Below are 19,302 nucleotides of genomic sequence, written 5' to 3'. Positions count from 1 at the left end.
CAATGTACTTAAACAAACAAACAAAAAACATCAATTCAATAGCAAGACAGCCAGGTGTTGTTTTAGTGTATGTAAATGCTTTTCAAAGAATAATAAGGGACAATTTTTAAGTGCAGAGGAAAGGTATGTCTGATGCAATAATGCTAATGAAATTAGAAAGAGGGAAAAAAATAAATCAGAAAAAGAATCCAAAAAGATCTCAATATTGTTAGACTTTAGACTTTTTGAGCAATAAGAGCTGTGTAGGAATCCTTCTGTGAACCAGAGAAATAATAAATGCTGAGCCCTTTGGAACATAATCTCAATCAGCAAGATGCCACTGCTTTCCAGATTTTCTCACAGGGCCCTGCTAATTCCATGCCAAAACTAGCTGTGGATATCTTCCTTCTAATCTCCCCTAGTGCCTTATTCGATTATTGTCACTGCTCTCCGACCATACACTGTCTCTTCAGACTCTCATTTCCCAATTGAGTCTACCAGAGGAGGCTGAGTGTCCATCAGGATGTAGTCTAAGACCACAAGCCACCTTTTTCCACACGAGAAGACAGAAGCAAGAACAAGAGAGTAAAGGGAACCTTCAAAGTTTTGCTGGCAACCTCTTCATCTACAGATTACTGGCTGGATGCAAACAGGGAAAAGAGATATGAGGGGTCTGGATGATTACTCTAGTTGATTGGCAAAGGGGAGCTTGTTAAGAGGGAGGAGAACCTAGGAGGAGGGTGAACTGGACGTTGCAGTGCACTGCAGGATGGCGTCGCCTCTGCCCTTGTTATATATTATTCTATGGTGAGTAAGATTTTTTCTGATTCTTCCTTTTAGTGCAGAGGAAAGTGAAAGCACACACTCACTGGGTAACTTCTAAACCAAATCATAGAAGAAGCCTGGATGGTGTGGCATGTATTTGTGGTGGGGTAGATGAGGGAAGATTGAACAGACCATTCTCTTTGAGGCTGGGAGTGGGGTTCATTGATTATCTCCTCACAGGGTAGAAAATACCCTAGGGAAACTTGAAGATGAAGGAAACTTCTACTCCAAAAACATCAGTCGGATCCTGGACAACTTGCTTGAAGGCTATGACAATCGGCTGCGGCCAGGATTTGGAGGTGAGAGGAAGCATCCTTACTAGACCAAACATCTGTACTCTCCTTCCCCCTTCCTGCTGTTCCAAGACCCAGAGGCTTCATAAGGATAGCGGAGTGGTAGGGTGCAGGGGTACTGGGAAATGCCATGTGTTCCCATCCAGTCTCTGTCCCTCCTTCTGCCTGTGACCTTCTATGCATGTTATTTGAACCCTCTAAGCCTCAGCTTCCTCAGCTGTAGTGTGGGTATATGAACAGTACTTGCCTCATAGATTTGTGTGAGCATAGAATGAGATTCTCCATGTAAAGCACTTTTCTAAGTGTTCGTCCTATTAAAGCTATCAAGATGTGCTAGTTATTGTTATAATTTTTATAAGAACACTTACTTTCCCTTCATTCCTTCAATTTTCCAAATTGACCAGAAAATTTTTACAGTAATGCGACTGGTATGAGTTTTCAGAGTTGAAAAACCCAAGGGCTCTTGCTACTGGATTACTTAAGGATGGATTGCAGATTCTGACCATGACAAAGGACTTTGTGGGAGGGTCATTACGAACAGTCCCCTTAAAATCAGTGATGATAATTATTCTTATTCTTCTGGGCTAATTTCAGGTGCTGTTACTGAAGTCAAAACAGACATTTATGTGACCAGTTTTGGGCCTGTGTCAGACGTGGAGATGGTAAGCGAGCCCTGAGTGAGGAGGGTAATTTTACTGATTGGCTTGAGAATAGAGTCCTAGAACTAACAATCTTGGACATTGTTACCAAGCTTGGCTCCAGCATCCTAATGCAATATGTGTGCCCATGCTGGGAGGGCATGGTCATTAATGTAGATTACTGGCTTAACCCCCTTCACATTTCACTAAGGGCTCTGCTTGAACACTTTGACCTGAGGCACTTTCTAAGATTATATGTTCTCTTTTGACCACATATCATGCATCAATTCTTTTCTACAAAGATAAGATTTTCTCTATCTTAATGAAGTACTGGTAAATTTTTAGAATAGAAAAAAGGAAAACCAACAAAGATGATACATCATGTAAGAGTATATTGAGGGTATCTGTGAAACTTAAAATATAGCTATTTTCTGTAACACATTATTTTTAGTATATTTTATTAAAATAAGGAAGGGCATCATTTGAAAAAGCTAGTGCATTGTACCTTTTGTGTTGCAAATGGACCAGTAGGTGTTCTGGGAACTCTGTTCCAGGTACAGATGGCTGTAGGATTCGTAAGAGAGTATTTATAGTAAGTGGCAATGAAAATCTGAACTAGTCTTCTAGAACGAAGTGTATCACGGTATTTTTTCACAGTTCTCAGGTACCATTTCCTCCCTAAAAGTAAAATATAAAAACTAAAATTGAAATAAACATAACTTTAAATAGTTCAATCATTAAAGTTTATTAGAGAAGTGTAGCTCTGGATAAATGGTTATTGAAGACTTTTTTATATTCTGCTTTTTAAGTTGACAAGAAAAGAAAGAAGCAAGAAGGGAGAAAAAAAAATGAAGGCATATCAGAGGAAGGGAAAGGAGAAGTTAGGGGAAAAGTAAGGAAAAAAAAAAAAAACCCAAGGAAGTGAAGAAGAGGAAGGAGGACTTTAAGAGATAAATGTATTAAGACTTGAAAGAAAGGAGAGTCAGCAGTATCCAGAATCTTCAATTATTTTACTATCATATTTTTCACTGAGTACTGACTAACCTCAAGTATAAATAACCACAGCTATACTATACTATATTATGGAAGTCTGGGGAACACTTGGCACTTCATTTTATGCATGTGTGTCATTTTTAAAGAATATTTGTACAGTGGAGACTTGAGATAGCCTGGCTCTTTATTATATGGATACACTGTGTGTCAAATTATATTTTGAAAATCTAATCACAACTAGTAGTAATAAGTCTCATACAGGAACACATAAAGTAGGCAAAGCAATTGTTAGCAATATTTTGATATACTTACAAGGTATTATTTATCATTGTCTTTTGCAATGGCTCTTACCATAATTCTTAAGATTTCTAATGTTATTTAATAAAAGCCACAAATTAAAACTCAGAATTGTAATTATGATGCTCTGGGTAATCATGGTAACATTTGCTTTTATATTCTCTGAAAACAATATAAAATAATTGTGATGTGCAGCTAGAGTATACTTATCCAGTGAAGTTTATCTATCCTTAAAAGTTTACTAAATAGTACCATGGTGCTCAGCAACACCTCTGAAAGTGAACAAGGCATTGAGGGGAATGGTTAGACTTAAGTGATGGCAGGAAGGCCAGTACAATACTAGGACTGTAAATCTTTTCATATTTTTCTTCTAAATTAATGGAGGGGAAATTAATAGGTCAATAGATAGAAAGGTGGATGACTGATAGGAAAGAGGAAGATTGTTGAAGAGAGCCAAGGTACAGGAAGAAGGTTTGTGCAACACAGCACTATCTTTTACAATAATATTGCAAATTGTAAGTTTGAGAAAAATAGTTTACTGAAATCATAGTTTCTCTGATAGGTTATTATCATGAAAAATTGCTTTATTTCTTAAGTTTTAGGATTGGATATATAAGCTGGTGAATGAATTATTCTTAATAAATTATCTCCCCAGCTTGCATGAATATTTTATTTTCTCTTAGGAGTATACAATGGACGTTTTCTTCCGCCAGACTTGGACTGATGAGAGGTTAAAGTTTGGGGGACCAACTGAGATTTTGAGTTTGAATAACCTGATGGTCAGTAAAATCTGGACACCTGACACTTTTTTCAGGAATGGCAAAAAATCAATTGCACACAATATGACAACCCCTAATAAACTCTTCAGAATAATGCAGAATGGAACCATTTTATATACCATGAGGTGAGACTTCCCCAATTCAACTTCCTCTAACCCAAATGATTTGTCTAGTATACTAACTCAGAACCATTTATTTCAATGTCCCTAGGCTTACCATCAATGCTGACTGTCCTATGAGGCTGGTTAACTTTCCTATGGATGGGCATGCTTGTCCACTCAAGTTTGGGAGTTGTAAGTTACAAAAAGCTTCTGAGAGTCAAATAATGCATTCAAAATGTATAATTATTGGGACACCTGTGTGGCTTAATTTATTAAATGTTCAACTCTGGTTTTCAGCTCAGATCATGATCTCAGGGTCCTGGGATAGAGCCCCACATTAGTAGGGCGGTTGTCTGCTTTTCTCCCTCTCCTTCTGCTCCTCTTCCCACCCCCTTCTCTATTTCTCTGAAGGAAATAAATAAATGTAAATAAATAAATAAGGGTAGAATATATATATTCTGACTATAATCAAATATATATAATTATTTGATTGTAGTCAGAGATCAGGAAACAAAAGAGAAATATTACATGATAGTCTCAATGTGACTCCAGGAATAGATTTATTTAATCCTGTCTGTCAATCTTGTAAATAGTCAGAGGTGTAAATCACTCAGATTAAAGAAAAACATTAAAGAAAGTTTATGGTCATACCTTTTTTATATGGACGAAATATGCTTTGAAAAAAAACACAACTAGTCAGATTCACTGCTATATTTCATTTGTTTAAAAAATTCAGATGCTTACCCCAAAAGTGAAATCATATATACATGGAAGAAAGGACCACTTTACTCAGTCGAAGTCCCAGAAGAATCTTCAAGTCTCCTCCAGTATGATCTGATTGGACAAACAGTATCTAGTGAAACAATTAAATCTAACACAGGTAAGAATTAGACCAGTTCCAGAATATAATCCAGCAAGGTGACTCCAGTGCACATTTTCAAAATATCTAGTTCTTTCTTCTCTGCATTAGCCATCCTCAGCTATGCTTGCTGTTTTGAAGTGATGAGTAGTTTTCTTTAAAATTGATTTTGCAACTATGTGCATATAAAGATTTGTGTAACCTTGAAATAAGTAGTTTTGTGTGTATATAACACAAAGAAACCAACTGGAAACAATGACCTGATGTATTTATCCTCTGCTTGATCAAGTATCTTTGTCATACAGTGAAATATGCCTTTACTAGTTTTCTTCCAGCCCATGTTAATATAAAGATCTGCACGATTTATTTCCAGTTGCTTTCTTTTTGCACACTGTCAACAGCAATAATATTGATATACGTGTTTTCCAACAGGTGAATACGTAATAATGACAGTTTATTTCCACTTGCAAAGGAAGATGGGCTACTTCATGATACAGATATACACTCCTTGCATTATGACAGTCATTCTTTCCCAGGTGTCCTTCTGGATTAATAAGGAGTCTGTCCCGGCAAGAACTGTCTTTGGTATGCTTCACTCTTTTCTATATCTCCATTCATCCTATAGCTCTTACTGCTTGTATATTTTAGGGGAATCTTCACACTAGTGCACTTTTTTAATTCACAAAGAAAATAGACTCCTATCATGAGTATGATATAAAATGGCTCTTATATTATCCCAAGCTATGTGGTACATCCACAAAAAATTTGTCTTGGCAAGAATTCTGGCTGGATTCCTGTGACTATTTAGGAGTATTTTTTTTTCTTTTTTAAAATCTCAATTTGCTTTTTCATAACTAAGGAAAAGCAGAAAAGTAAAAACCAATATATAAATCCATAAAAAGAAAGGCTAAGATATTGAACCCCAAATATAAATTATGTCTTGCTTTTATTAGGTTGAACTAAAAGAAAGTGCCATTTTTCTAGGTCTAAAAATAGTTACATATGACCAATTTCCCACGTTTCGAACTAAATATTGAGTTGCATTTATGATATGTAGAATTGCTATTAGTTTTGATGGAAAAAATGACATTAGAAAAAGAGCTGTAACAGAAAATATCATCAATAACAAAATCCAATTTTGGGGGGTTTTAATGATTATACAATTAGAGAGGTTCACAGGGAAGATCTGAGTCAAATTGAAATCGTAGAGGAATTTTGACTTTTTAATTTACTATATTAAAATAGATCTCATCCTGCAAATTATAAAAGAATACCTATATAATGATGTTGACCATCTTCAAATTACATATATTCTCCAACTATTATATAAGACATTAAACTGCTAGTGACTGATGAAATTATTTTCTCATGAGTAAATATTTTACCTTAAAACCAAGCTAGAATTTTTTTTAAATTGAAGAACCTAATATTACGTTTACTATTCATACCAGATAGACTTCTTAAATATGATGATAGGTATTATCAGCTATTCAAATTGACCAAGAATTCAAGGTTTTAGTACTGATGTGATAATAATTTGTTGTAAGTTTTCTTAATAAGTAAACGATTAGAATTATTTGTGAGTTAAACTTTACAATAGTTAGGCTAAATCAAATCAGAAAATATTTCTTGAACAACTACGGTGTACACATCACCGCACTAAATATCGAAGGATACAAAACGATAAAACCTATGATAAGAATTGTGAATAATTATAAAACAATAACAAAAATTATATTTGCAGAGTGTTTAATCCATTGACACATTCTCATTTGTTGTTATTGGATTCCAAATGCTAATGCTGCATTTCTCATTCTTTTTCATTGTAGGGATCACCACTGTTTTAACCATGACCACATTAAGCATCAGTGCCCGGCACTCCTTGCCAAAAGTGTCATATGCAACTGCCATGGATTGGTTTATAGCTGTTTGCTTTGCTTTCGTCTTCTCCGCTCTTATTGAATTTGCGGCTGTCAACTATTTTACCAATCTTCAGACACAGAAGGCCAAAAGGAGGGCACAGAATGCAGCCTCACCCCCAGTTACAATATCAAAAGCAACTGAACCCTTGGAAGCTGAGATTGTATTGGTAATTGTTTACTTTTCTAATGTTTCTCATCACTATAGGAAAAGGCAGCCTAACAGTGATCACAAACAACTAAATAGTCCAAAAAATACTATTATGTGAACATAAGTTACTTAATTCTGGTTCCAAGGCCAACTTCTGTTCCAATTTTGTAGGGAAAAAAAAGCAACAATCTTTCATTTATCTTTGCTCTTAACTTCTTGCATTCTTCTTTTATCATCCTCACTGGTACTAGTGGATTCCAAGCTCTCAGAAGAGATGAGAAAATTCTTCTCAGCCTTTAGATATTTCCTTTGAGCAGGTTTACTTATACCAACTAGGGAGAATAAGGTGAAAAAAAAAGTTCCTAATGAGGCTTCAGAGTCTGAGGGAAATAAACAGGGACTCCTATAGAATGGACAATTTTTGTTAGAAATCTGCTTGCTGCTTTATTTCAAGGCAAGATGTAAATATTAGGTTCTATGAATGCTGAGTCATAAGCCAGGTTTTTGACTGAAATGAAAACATTCTCATGTTCACATTTGTATATTAAACACATGTATCCTAAAGTGTTTTTATTCAAAGACTTATAATAAGTGATGAATACCTATAAAATTCAATTTAGATTTGCTGTGGCTAAGCTCTAGTTTTCAAAGGATTTTTTGAAAAACAAACAAATGATGGCTTTAATAATTCAAGGGTCATAAATATGCCCCCAAATTTCAATTTCACATATGAGTAAATTTTCACAACAGTAAATTTTCATAGTTCAGCTGCAGACATTTTTTAATGGATTATAGGAATGATTGACAAATATACATTTTTATGTCAATGCAAATTTCAAATAGTAGTTCTTGAAAAGAAGAAAATCTTGTTTTGTAAAATTGAGTACTCCCGACACTTTGAATTAAAAATGTCTTTATAATCAATTCTTGTGACCTTTTCCAAATCACAGAACCACATGAAGTTCAGCTAATCCTAGTTTAACTTTAATGATAAAAATTGCAAAGCTATGTGTGTTTTACTCTCAAATACCCAGGCATTTATTGGTTAAAAAGATGATAGCTTCTTGTTGAAACTTCTCTTTTGATATACTAAGAAATTTGTTTGAGTATCTATATTTTCTCCAAGGAATAAGATAAGGCTGTTCCCATAGTGCATAAAGTTTTTTTTTCTTAAATTAGTTCTCATTAAAAACAACAACAACAAAAGAAACCAAGTTTGCTATCCAGTGATCCAGACCAATTACCTCTGCTTATGAATCAAAAATAGAGAGGTAAAATGTTAGTTACTAGTTGCTAGAAAAACTAGGGTTCAATTCCAGATGTCACGATATACACAGATTTACAGAGGCAGAGGCTATCCTATCCCATCTCCAACAATTCCACAAAGGCTGATGTATAAAAGAGTGCACACCACAAGATAAAACATTTTCAGAATATGAGGTCGTTCCTAAAATTCTTCCCTTGACCAAATTTTTTTGATCTATTGTATTTATATATATGTTTTGAAAGTCCACAAAAATATACATTTTATAGTAAAAGTATGCTAGCCTTAAGACTCAGTCTAAAACTCTTGAAAATAATTTTTTAAAAAATATTTTAAGAATTAGTTTATGTTTGTAGTAACAAGTGATTATGCTATAAGCTATCTGTATTTAATAGGTACATGATCAACATATTGCCCAATGATCACATATTATCTTACCATGCATCTATAAATAAAGAATAATTCATATTTATCATAATTCAGTTTAACACTTTCCTTTCAGAAATGCAGTAAAAATGAAAAGAGAAATTCATGAAAAATAAGATAAAAAATAACTCAAATGATTTTGAATATGTTCATTGATCTGATGTTGAGATTAAAAGGAAAGACCAACTTCCTTACTTCAACTTCAGTTCTTTTGAAATATGTATTACTGAAAGGAATCTGATTTCAAATCCTCGGAGAAAGCATAGAGTTAGCATTTCCTTTGTCTATTATTTTAAAGGTATAATTTATTAATAAGATGGAATTTAAGATCTCAGGTCTTCATATAAGCTATCTTCTACAATTCTAAAATAGTAACATATAATGAGCAGGTCCTTTGGGAAGCTGGATAAAAATATGCATTTAAATCATCTCTAAGTACTTTTTTCTTGTGAGCTGACTTTTTCTTATGAAAAGTTTTATTTCTAAACCTGGCTTCACTTAAAACATTTTAAGGCAATGAAAAGCAGGATTTTGTTTCTGAAAGGCTAGGTCAAAGCATAAAAATAAAAATAAAAACCAAAATAAGCAAACCTAACAATACAAGCCTTGTAGGTATCAAAAATAAATATAGATGATTACATGGAACATTTACATTTTATTTATTCATGTCAAACCTTGGCAATTTGCCTTATATAATGTAGAGGAACAAACATAAATTACACATTTGCAATTTATACAACGCAATGGTATATTATGATTGCTAGGCCATTTTTTTCTTTCAAATACCATGACATTTAAAAACGCCTATTCAGTTGTAATCAAAATAACGTCATTTGAGTAAGTTGGACATTGAAAAAGGAAACCAGTGTGGTTAGGTTGAAATAAAATTAAGTGCTTAGATGTTTTATGTGATTCTAAGTTATATTTTAATGTCCTCATTGCTTTTCATAAGAAACTATTTAGAATGAACATGGGAAAGAGTTTATCACTTTGATTTTGACCTTGAAATTTGATATAATAACGGCAAAGAAGTTCAGGAGTTTTAAATCTAGCACTCAAACCCAAAGAGATATCTAAAACTAAATCCTCAGAAATGCTTGGTAGACTAATAATTTTCTGGTTTTAAGGCATTTAGAACTAGATACTAGGGTTTGGGTTTTGGTTTGTTTGTTTGTTTTTGTTTTGTTTGTTTTTTTGTTTTTTTTTTTAGATTTTGAGAAGAAATTATCCACACAGCTTCTTTCCTGCTTATATGGTACCTTTCCTTATTGCTTTTTATCTGGTATGCAGTATTGACATTAGAGAGTTACTCTTATCCTCATGTTTCATAAATTATTATGTGTCTAGGGTATGCTTATTCTGCATGTTAGATCAAGTTTGGACCTACATCACTTTTTGGATGTTTGATAGTTTCCTTGTTATTTTATTTTTAAATTTCTCAACATCTTTTTTTTTTTTTAAGATTTTTATTTATTTATTCATAGAGACACACACACACACACAGAGGCAGAGACACAGGCAGAGGGAGAAGCAGGCTCCATGCAGGGAACCCGATGTGGGACTCAATCCTGGGTCTCCAGGATCATACCCTGGGGCCGCAGGCGGCGCTAAACCGCTGCACCACCGGGGCTGCCTAATAGTTTCCTTGTTATTTTAAAGGTCTAAGCCCTCATTACTATGTCCCTAAGAATGAATTTCCCCACCTATTGATACATTCAATGTGGCTTTTCTTTTTCATAGGAGGTATGATGTTCTTGGCAAATTATCTACAAACAAAATTGGCCAAAATTTCATTAGTCATGACAATAAATATATTTATGCTGATTACATTATTTGTTCTTTTTTTTTTTTTTTTTTTTCATCTGGCACCCATTTATTGAGTACCTACATATTCACTGAATTACTCATACCGTAAGTGCTTGTTAAATGTTCCATATCCTTTGTAGAATGCTGGGAATATGTTAGTGAGTGACATCAGTATCGCTTCTTCCCTCACAAGCTTTTTGCTGAACAGGAAGAAAGACAAACCAATGAACCATGACAATTCACTGTGATAAAGACTCTGGATAGAGATGTATAGTGGCTAAAGAAGAGCCATGCAAGAGTACCTAACACAGTCTGGAGGGATTATCATTCTGGAGGAAGCGTTGCCTCAGCTGAGAACAGAAGGATGAGCCTGGCCCTGTTCTAGAAACACCAAGCCAGTTGCTAGCAACTTGAGAATAGAGAGGGGAAATAAGACATATTATATTCTTTCTTTATTCCCTTTCAAGATTGGGATAATCTGCTGGGTCATTATCATATTGCCTTCCACCTATGTAGAGAGATATGAAGCACAGAATACTAAAGGATTTACTTCCCATGTTCCAAATATTTCCTGGATTTCTTTGAATATTATCATTACTCTGTAGAACTAAGGGTTAAACTAAGCCCATCAGAGACTCTGGGTCCCTTCACCATGGTTGTGCTATTGCGTAAGTTATAGAGAGGTCAGGGTGGATTAGATGAGGGGTGTAGGTAGTTAGTTCTTTCTCTATACCTTCTATCAAATCCCCATCCAATATTCCCTTCTTTACCCTCCAAACATTCCAGTATGATTTCCAGACATGTACCTTACACCACTGACCCACCAGATTGCTGCCAATAAGCTGCTTCTTTGTAGAAATTCTGGAATCATCTCTGTCCCAATTCTACAAGCTATTACTTAGATGCAAGAAAATTTGATTTGAAATTCTTATTTTCTCCATAATAATTCACATAATAGTTTTCTAAAAAAAAATTAAGTACTAAATGTTTTCAAATTTCTCTTATATTTGATGCTCCCGTCTGCTGGTCCAAAAAGCAGATGTTTTGTTTGTCCCTTGGATAATGCAGCCATGGCTAGAATATCTCTTTTGAGAGATAACCCATTGCCCCTTCCTCTTTAACATATTAGATTCACTGAATGCTGTATCAAAATTGCTTTAAGTACTTCCCAAATGTCTTATCTTTACATCAAATAATTGATTGTCATAAAGTCCAGTTTGACTCAAAGTACCTTTGCAATATGGCATTACTTAAAACAAAGCAGTGCTCTATAAATACCCAAAGCAGGATGGCATTCAGCAGCAGGGAAGCCCTGGAAAAATTCAAAACCACAGGTGTTCCACTCAAAACAGTGACAGCCCCAAGCTGAGCCCTCATCTGGACTCTGACAAAAACCTATTTTACCATCAGCTGAAGCTGCTGGGCTTACAATAGAACAGGCGGGGTCTGAAGCAAACCTGTATCTTGAATGGCTTGTAAAATTGGCTTTCTTTTCACTTCAGAAATTCAATGTGATTCTTCTAAATTGGAGTCCAGTTTCCTGTACTGCCAATTCCCAGTTATGCAGGAGCTGATTATCTAGCATGTGGGTTAGCCCGGCCTCTTGCATTTCCTTGAGCATATCATATTTCCTGCCTGCTAGAAATACCCCCAAGCACTGCTGGACAGTGAGATAGCTGTAACTCCAACAAGCCAGTGATACTCAGTAACAGGTGACTTTTTTCCCCAGAGAATATTTGGCAATGTCTGGAGATATATCTGGTTGTCATAATGTTGAGGAGGGAGATGCTACAGACATCTTGTGGGTAGAAGAACCCAGTGATACTTCTCAATATCCCATGATGTGCAGGATAATCTTTCACAACATAGAAATATCTTACCCAAAGTATCAATGGTTTTGTTTTTGAGAAACCATGCCCTGAACCTTAGAGCTGATGGGAAGAAATCATAAAAATTATTAAGAATGTGATCTTAAGCATCTGAGAGTGATTAATCACTTCAGGCAGTGATTACCTTGTGTGAGTTTCCCACTTCAGCCTTCATTTGCTCATCTCTAAAATGAAAATAATAATTACATTATAGTTTTTTTCCAGGAATAGGCAAAATAATGCATGCTAAGGGCTGTGTAGTACTTGTCAATTATAAGCATTTAGATTTGGTACTTGTAATATGAAATGATACACTAAAATATAATGTAAAATAATCATAAAACTTTTTGTTTTCTTTTCCTTGCCTGATCACTCTAAGAAATCCTGGAAATGTTTAGATTTTCATTCGTTTGCTGATTCAGCATATGCTTATCAAGCACATATTACGTTCTGTGCACTGGTGAGGTATCGTGAAGCACTTATACTTGGAAATAATACGCCCTCTACCAATAAGGAGATTTTATGTCAGGAAAGGATATAAGGCACAACTGAAATCATATTTACAAGGAAGAGTATGATTAACAGCTAAGTAAATTATAACAGCTAAGTAGGCAGAAAAGTATTCTCTAATATATCTATGATACATATTTTGTATATCTAATATCTATCCATCTATCTTATCTGTAAATATATACATTACATTTGCTTTCTCAAATTTTTAAGGAAAAGGAAAACTTACAGAGAAAGTAGTAATTGTCCCTAGCTTTAAAGAAGGGAACTTCATATAGCAGAAAATTAGTATATATGGAATTGCAATCTAAGGCTTTTTCACTTTATTGTCTTCCTAACTCTTAACCCTCCATAAAGATTGTTTGGGGAAGTAGATGAGGAAATGGGGAATCCTGTTGTAGGGGATCTTCCTGGCTAATGCCATTAAATTTTTCATGTGTTTTGAATGTCATTTGGTAATTCTTACTTTATGTGTGACATTGTGACAATGCCAAAAGATTGACAAATAACTATTTTCTCCCATAGCTTTAAAGAGGGGGAGATAAAACAATGCTTTACATTTTCATGGTAAATTATGTTTTATAATCATTTTTTGCCTCAATGACCTTTTTCATGTCTTCCCTCTTTTTTCTTAAAAAGGGAAATAAACACGGGCAATGTGTGCTATTAAAAATCAAGATGAGTTTAGAAAGAGAATCTGCTCTAAAGGCTTGCTCTCATTTTCCTCCATCATGATCCTTAGAAATTTTACTAAAGTATTTCAGTGTTCCATGTATCTGGGAGGAGGATAACACTTTCTAGAAAATGAAATAGTAACATATTTTGCTCTTTCAGTGGGAGAATATTTCAATAACATAGTAAATGGCTAAAAATTCAAATTAGAGTCTGAGATATATGATAGAAACTCTGAAAAGAAGGTGCTATGTTTATTCTCTATTTGCACTGAGACCAAAATACCACTGTTCTGGTCCTATCCACATACTGGCTGGTGACCATGGGCACAGTAGTCCTCAGCTGTCACATGATTTTAATGGAAGGTGTTATTTATTTCCTGTCTAAGATTTGCAGACAAAGTCCTCTACTATTTAAGTTATTATATTCTAACGTCAAAACCTATGATTTATTTAATTCTGTAAAGAGTCCTTAGCACAATACTGGGTGAATACATAACAAATAAAGATATTCTTTCCTTGAAATTCACCATGGTCATGAGAAATCTGACATGACTACAGAGATTCATTTTTGCTTTTGGTGAAGAGATTTTCCCATGGCCTCTAAAAGCACACTGGGCTTTAACTCTCAATGATGACTATTATTATTTAGGTACTCAGTAAATTCTATGACAAATCACACGGCAAAATTCAGAAGAGGACTATAGAGAGAAGAGGTTCTTGGATTCATTATTTCTTGCACTCCAAATGTCACCACATCGGCAGGTCATTCTGGTCCTGTGGCTCAACCCGCACAGGGGAGGCGACTGCCTCATCCTGTTGCTGTAGGGTTGCTGGCTAAAACCACGGGAGTCTGCTCACATGAGTAACATACCCTGCCAGGCATCAAAGTGGTGATTTTGCTGCCAGGGAGAAAACAAGGCAGTGTTACAAGAGCAGAGATCATGTACAGCAAGTGTTTGAAGGCAGAAACCAGCAAGGACAACCTGGCCACAAGGAGAGTGACTATTGCAGGATATACATAAGAAAATATATAAATCAGAGGAAGGTCCCCTGGCCTCCAATGGTATGAAAGGAGTCTAAAGCAAACAGAATTAGAGTTTCTGAACTAGACCCAGTACTTTAAAGACAAGAAAACGTGTGGATGATGCAATAAACATTGAAATTGACCAGTGTAGTTTATTACTAATTGTGTGACTAGGAGCGAGGCCTTTCCAGCTCCACCCTCTGGACTTAGCCTTCTCAACTGACAATTAATGTGCTAAATATTCCTTTCAGGACTAAAAATGGTTGTCTTATGATTTCTAATGATAAAAAAAGAATGTATAACAATTCTGAAGTCAGTAAATGAAATCATTTTTTGGTGATTTAAGATGGAGGACCAGTGGAGAAGTTCTGAATGGGAAGCAGAAAGCTCTCAACATAGAACTTATGAGCTTAAAAAGCAGTATATATCAAGGGATGAATAGTCATTCCACTCAGTTTATGGGTACTGATACTTTGTCTCTGCCTTTTCACATACACAAGCACTTTAATATTTTTTGTTGCTGTTTTCTCAGCTGGTTCAAATTTATGAACATGTGAAGATGAGGATAGAGGTGAAAAGGATGATATCAACTAACTGAACTGCTAGATTTTCTTATATTAACTAATTGTCCATATATTCAAAATTGAAATTGCCTTTGTTGCCTACATTCATTGTTCTATAGGCTTATGCACCACCAGGAAAACGTGGGGATGATGAAATAAGCATTGAAATTGACCAGTGTAGTTCTTCCTAATAGCCTAATGGTCATTACAGTTTCTAGAATGTGGAATATGCTTGGCATCAATTGCTGATGTATTAAATTATAGGATGTTGGATGAAGCAAATCATTTTTTTAAATTTGTTTTACCACTTTCTTGGAAGAGTAGCACCATCAAATACTATTAAGAATTTGCTAATATTGGGGTGCCTGGGTGGCTCAGTTGGTTAAGCGTCTGCCTTTGGCTCAGGTCACAATCTCAGGGTCCTGGAATTGAGCTCCCCATCAGGCTCTCTTCTCAGCAGGAAGCCTGCTTCTGCCTGCTGCTCCACCTGCTTGTGTTCTCACTCTCTCTCTCTCTGTCAAATAAATAAAATCTTGAAAAAAATTTTGTCAATATTTAAACAAGCATTTGCTAATATTTTATCTTAAATATATAATAATATGTGATATTATAATATAATAACATCTGTTTTTTTTTTTTTTTTTTTTTTTTTTTTTTTTAATTTATTTTTTTATTGGTGTTCAATTTACTAACATACAGAATAACACCCAGTGCCCGTCACCCATTCACTCCCACCCCCCGCCCTTCTACCACCCCTAGTTCGTTTCCCAGAGTTAGCAGTCTTTATGTTCTGTCTCCCTTTCTGATATTTCCCACACATTTCTTCTCCCTTCCCTTATTTTCCCTTTCACTATTATTTATATTCCCCAAATGAATGAGAACATATAATGTTTGTCCTTCTCTGACTGACTTACTTCACTCAGCATAATACCCTCCAGTCAACAAAACTCAAAGACAACCTACAGAATGGGAGAAGATATTTGCAAATGACATATCAGATAAAGGGCTAGTTTCCAAGATCTATAATAACATCTGTTAATGGTGAAAAAGTGACTAAGGGATCTCTAGTCTTTGATTTAAGCTGAATATTTATGTCGTTTCCTTACAGCATCCTGATTCCAAGTATCATCTGAAGAAAAGAATCACCTCTCTGACTTTGCCAATAGTTCCATCCCCTGAGGCCAGCAAAGTCCTCACAAGAGCTCCCATCTTGCAATCAACACCTGTCACACCCCCACCACTCTCTCCAGCCTTTGGAGGCACCAGTAAAATAGACCAGTATTCTCGGATTCTCTTCCCAGTTGCATTTGCAGGATTTAACCTTGTATACTGGGTAGTTTACCTTTCCAAAGACACAATGGAAGTGAGCAGCAGTGTTGAATAGCTTGCAGCCAAGACAACTTGTATTCTGTAAGTTCTTATTTTGTAGTATTAAGACTTGTATAGATGCTTTTCTGAAACATTGAAAATCTGTAACACATAGCTTTGAGTAAGCATGTATGGGCCAAAAAGCAATAATGTTACTCCTCAGAACTAGAAGTTGAAAGTTGTTGGAAAATATGACTTTTTTGTATGTTAGAGAAAAAATTTTAAGAGAATAAGATGTACTCAAGATGAATTTGCCAATCTTTGCCCTTCAGTGTTCAATATTTTAATTGTCACTGTGAATAGCCTTTACCACAAAGAAGATAAACTAAGACATGCTGACACATCCAAAGGTGGCCTTAAAATACATTTATTTTGGCTTAGTTGTCAAAGAGAGCAAAATATAAATAGTCTAAATATTTATCAATAGGTTAATACCAGCATGTTGGAGACCTTTATGCCAGTAATATTGTTTTCAGCATCTTTGTACAGCCTGTATTGAGCTTAGCCATTTGTTTTTAACCTTGCTGTGCTGTTTTACCTCAATAAAAATAAATAATAAAGTATGCATATGTACATAGCTTTAGTTGGACTGCAATACAGTGCTGTTTTATCTCATTAGGCTCTCCTTTCAAAATAATATGCTCATCATAATTCCATGAAATTGTAGAAAAAAATAAGACTATAATGGAGCCTTGTTATGACTGTGGCTATATCTCATATTTTTCACTTGAGTATACCACTAAATAAAACAATAATAAACATGGTTCTCCGTATCTGTTAGATAAAGCTAGAGAGAAGACTTTCCTTAAGTATGAAGAAATGAAGAGACTACCTCTACCCAGTGTTAGTGTCCCTGGTGATTCTAAGAAGTAGAAGGTGCGGCACAGGCAGGATCAGTCATCTGGCTCTAAACAAAGCACCTGGGTGGCTCAGCAGTTGAGCATCTGCCTTCGGCTCAGGTCATGATCCCGGGTCCTGGGATCGAGTCCCACATCAGTCTCCCTGCAGGGAGCCTGCCTCTGCCTCTGCCTATATCTCTGCCTATCTCTCTGTGTGTCTCTCATGAATAAATAAATAAAATCTTTAAAAAAATAGAGTCATGTTTGTATTCAGAGTCAATCTTTCGTCTCCTTCCTGCTCACTCAATACACTTTCAGTTATAAGATGAATACAGTCTAAGTAATATATAACATGGTAACTATAGTATAACTCTCTATTGTATGATTGACAGTCAGTAACAGGGACACCTGCGTGGCTCAGCAGTTGAGCATCTGCCTTTGGCTCAGGGCGTGCTCCTGGTCCCAGGATGGAGTCCCACATCGGGCTCCCTGAGAGAAGTCTGCTTCTCCCTCTGTCTATGCTTCTGCCTCTCTCTGTGTGTGTCTCTCATGAATAAATAAATAAAATCTTAAAAAAAAAAAAAGTCAATAAGAGAGAACTTAAATGTTCTCAGGGGGAAAAAAAAAACACCTAAAAGGTAAATATGTAAGTTAATGGATATGTTAATTGACTAACTCAATGGAGGGGATCATTTCCTAATGTATTCATATATCAAATCATCACATTGTACATTCTAAATACCTTGCAATTTTATTTGTCAATTATACCTGAATAAAGCAGAAAAAAAAAACATGAATGAGACTACTTGTCTCTCTTTCTGCTATCCCAGCTCTTCCTGATGCTGACTCTAGCCATGTTTCTCCCACAGAGAATAATAGTCTTAGGGAAACAGGAACTAAGGTAGGAAAAAGCATGCAGGATGATTTGTCCAAATTGATAAACCTTCGTTAGTTGTTGTTGGGCCTTAAACATCACTGAGATTACCCTGAGCAATGAACTCAGAAAGAAATATTTTGAGATCACTACTCTTGACTTAATCCAGAAAAAATGCGAAAATTCTACAGCCCAACAAATTAGAGGGTAACTAAAATAGCTCCCTGTTAAGGGTGAGGAGAATGAGAGCTCCATCCAATGTCTGTATTAGCTACCTGACCAAATCTCTTAGTCTTTGGGAGAATTCCTTGTATTCTCAGCTATAGGATGAAAGGGATTGATCAGATGCCCTTTAGAGGTCCTCTTCTTTTAAACAATTTATGCTTGTTTCGTTACTACTCTTTTCTATGTAAATTAAGTTAGTCTAACTATACTGGGCCTGCTTCTGTTTTAGGGAGTACATTAAACACTAGGCAAGTGTTACCATCTTGTATGCTATATTACATTTAATCTTCCTCACAAACCGGTAAAGTATATACTATTATCATCTTCCATTTAAAGATGAGAAACCAGGGTACAGAGAGGATAACTCATTTTTTTCCAAAAGCAAATGGCACTCAGGTAGTATAGCTGAGAGTCACACCCACGCAGTGTGAATCTATAGCTTGTTCACTTAATCATAACCATATACATCCTCATAGAACCCAATGCAACTCGTTTTAATCCCCTTCAGAATTCTCTCATCTTGTCTTTTGTTTCCTGTAACAATTTTCATGGTGTTCTGATATCCTTCCTGCCCCCCTTTCAACATTCATTCTACATTTCACTGCAAAGAACATTACTTTCAGTCAATATTTATGCTTAGAGCTGAAATAGATAAGTAAAACCAATTTATTGGTATTAGATTTCTCCTTGATAAAAGAATCTTGAAAAAAATAATAAAATTATAACATTTCTGAATTGCTAAGGATTCTAGAGAATACTATTTTTCAATGTATGTCATGGAGTGGTAATAGAGATTAACTGTAAACAAAATAGTTTTCCTAGTCAAATAATTTGGGAAGAGATGTTGAATCAGAGTAAAATAAATATTTTCTGCTGGACTGCTCAGAGCATTTATTATGCTTATGTGCACCATGATTCTCTCACTGTTTGCTATAGTATTTAACATTTCCCAAATCCCCATGACCATAAGTATTATTTTGCTTGGAGGAAATTTTGGGATTAGTATTCACCAGAAAAAAATTGGGAA

The 19,302-nt window shown here is 35.3% G+C and overlaps 1 protein-coding gene across 2 annotated transcripts; it reads left to right on the top strand.

Moving 5' to 3' along the window:
• The first annotated feature begins 204 nt into the window (after window positions 1-204).
• GABRA6 (gamma-aminobutyric acid type A receptor subunit alpha6) lies at window positions 205-17,941 on the top strand. 2 transcript variants are annotated; one of them, XM_038534840.1, is made up of 10 exons: window positions 205-786; window positions 985-1,103; window positions 1,692-1,759; window positions 3,709-3,929; window positions 4,015-4,097; window positions 4,642-4,785; window positions 5,197-5,349; window positions 6,594-6,853; window positions 16,078-16,379; window positions 17,119-17,941. In XM_038534840.1, the coding sequence occupies exons 1-9, from the start codon at window positions 749-751 to the stop codon at window positions 16,351-16,353; spliced, it is 1,362 nt and encodes a 453-aa protein (XP_038390768.1). In that variant the 5' UTR covers window positions 205-748; the 3' UTR covers window positions 16,354-16,379; window positions 17,119-17,941. The 2 variants fall into 2 exon arrangements, with proteins under 2 accessions (XP_038390768.1, XP_038390767.1); XM_038534839.1 differs by lacking the exon at window positions 17,119-17,941 and having other exon boundaries at window positions 206-786; window positions 16,078-16,902.
• Window positions 17,942-19,302: the final 1,361 nt, after the last annotated feature.

The sequence above is a fragment of the Canis lupus genome, chromosome 4, assembly GCF_011100685.1.
Source record: "Canis lupus familiaris isolate Mischka breed German Shepherd chromosome 4, alternate assembly UU_Cfam_GSD_1.0, whole genome shotgun sequence".
Taxonomy (NCBI): Eukaryota; Metazoa; Chordata; class Mammalia; order Carnivora; family Canidae; genus Canis; species Canis lupus.
This window is presented reverse-complemented; position numbering and strand designations above follow the sequence as displayed.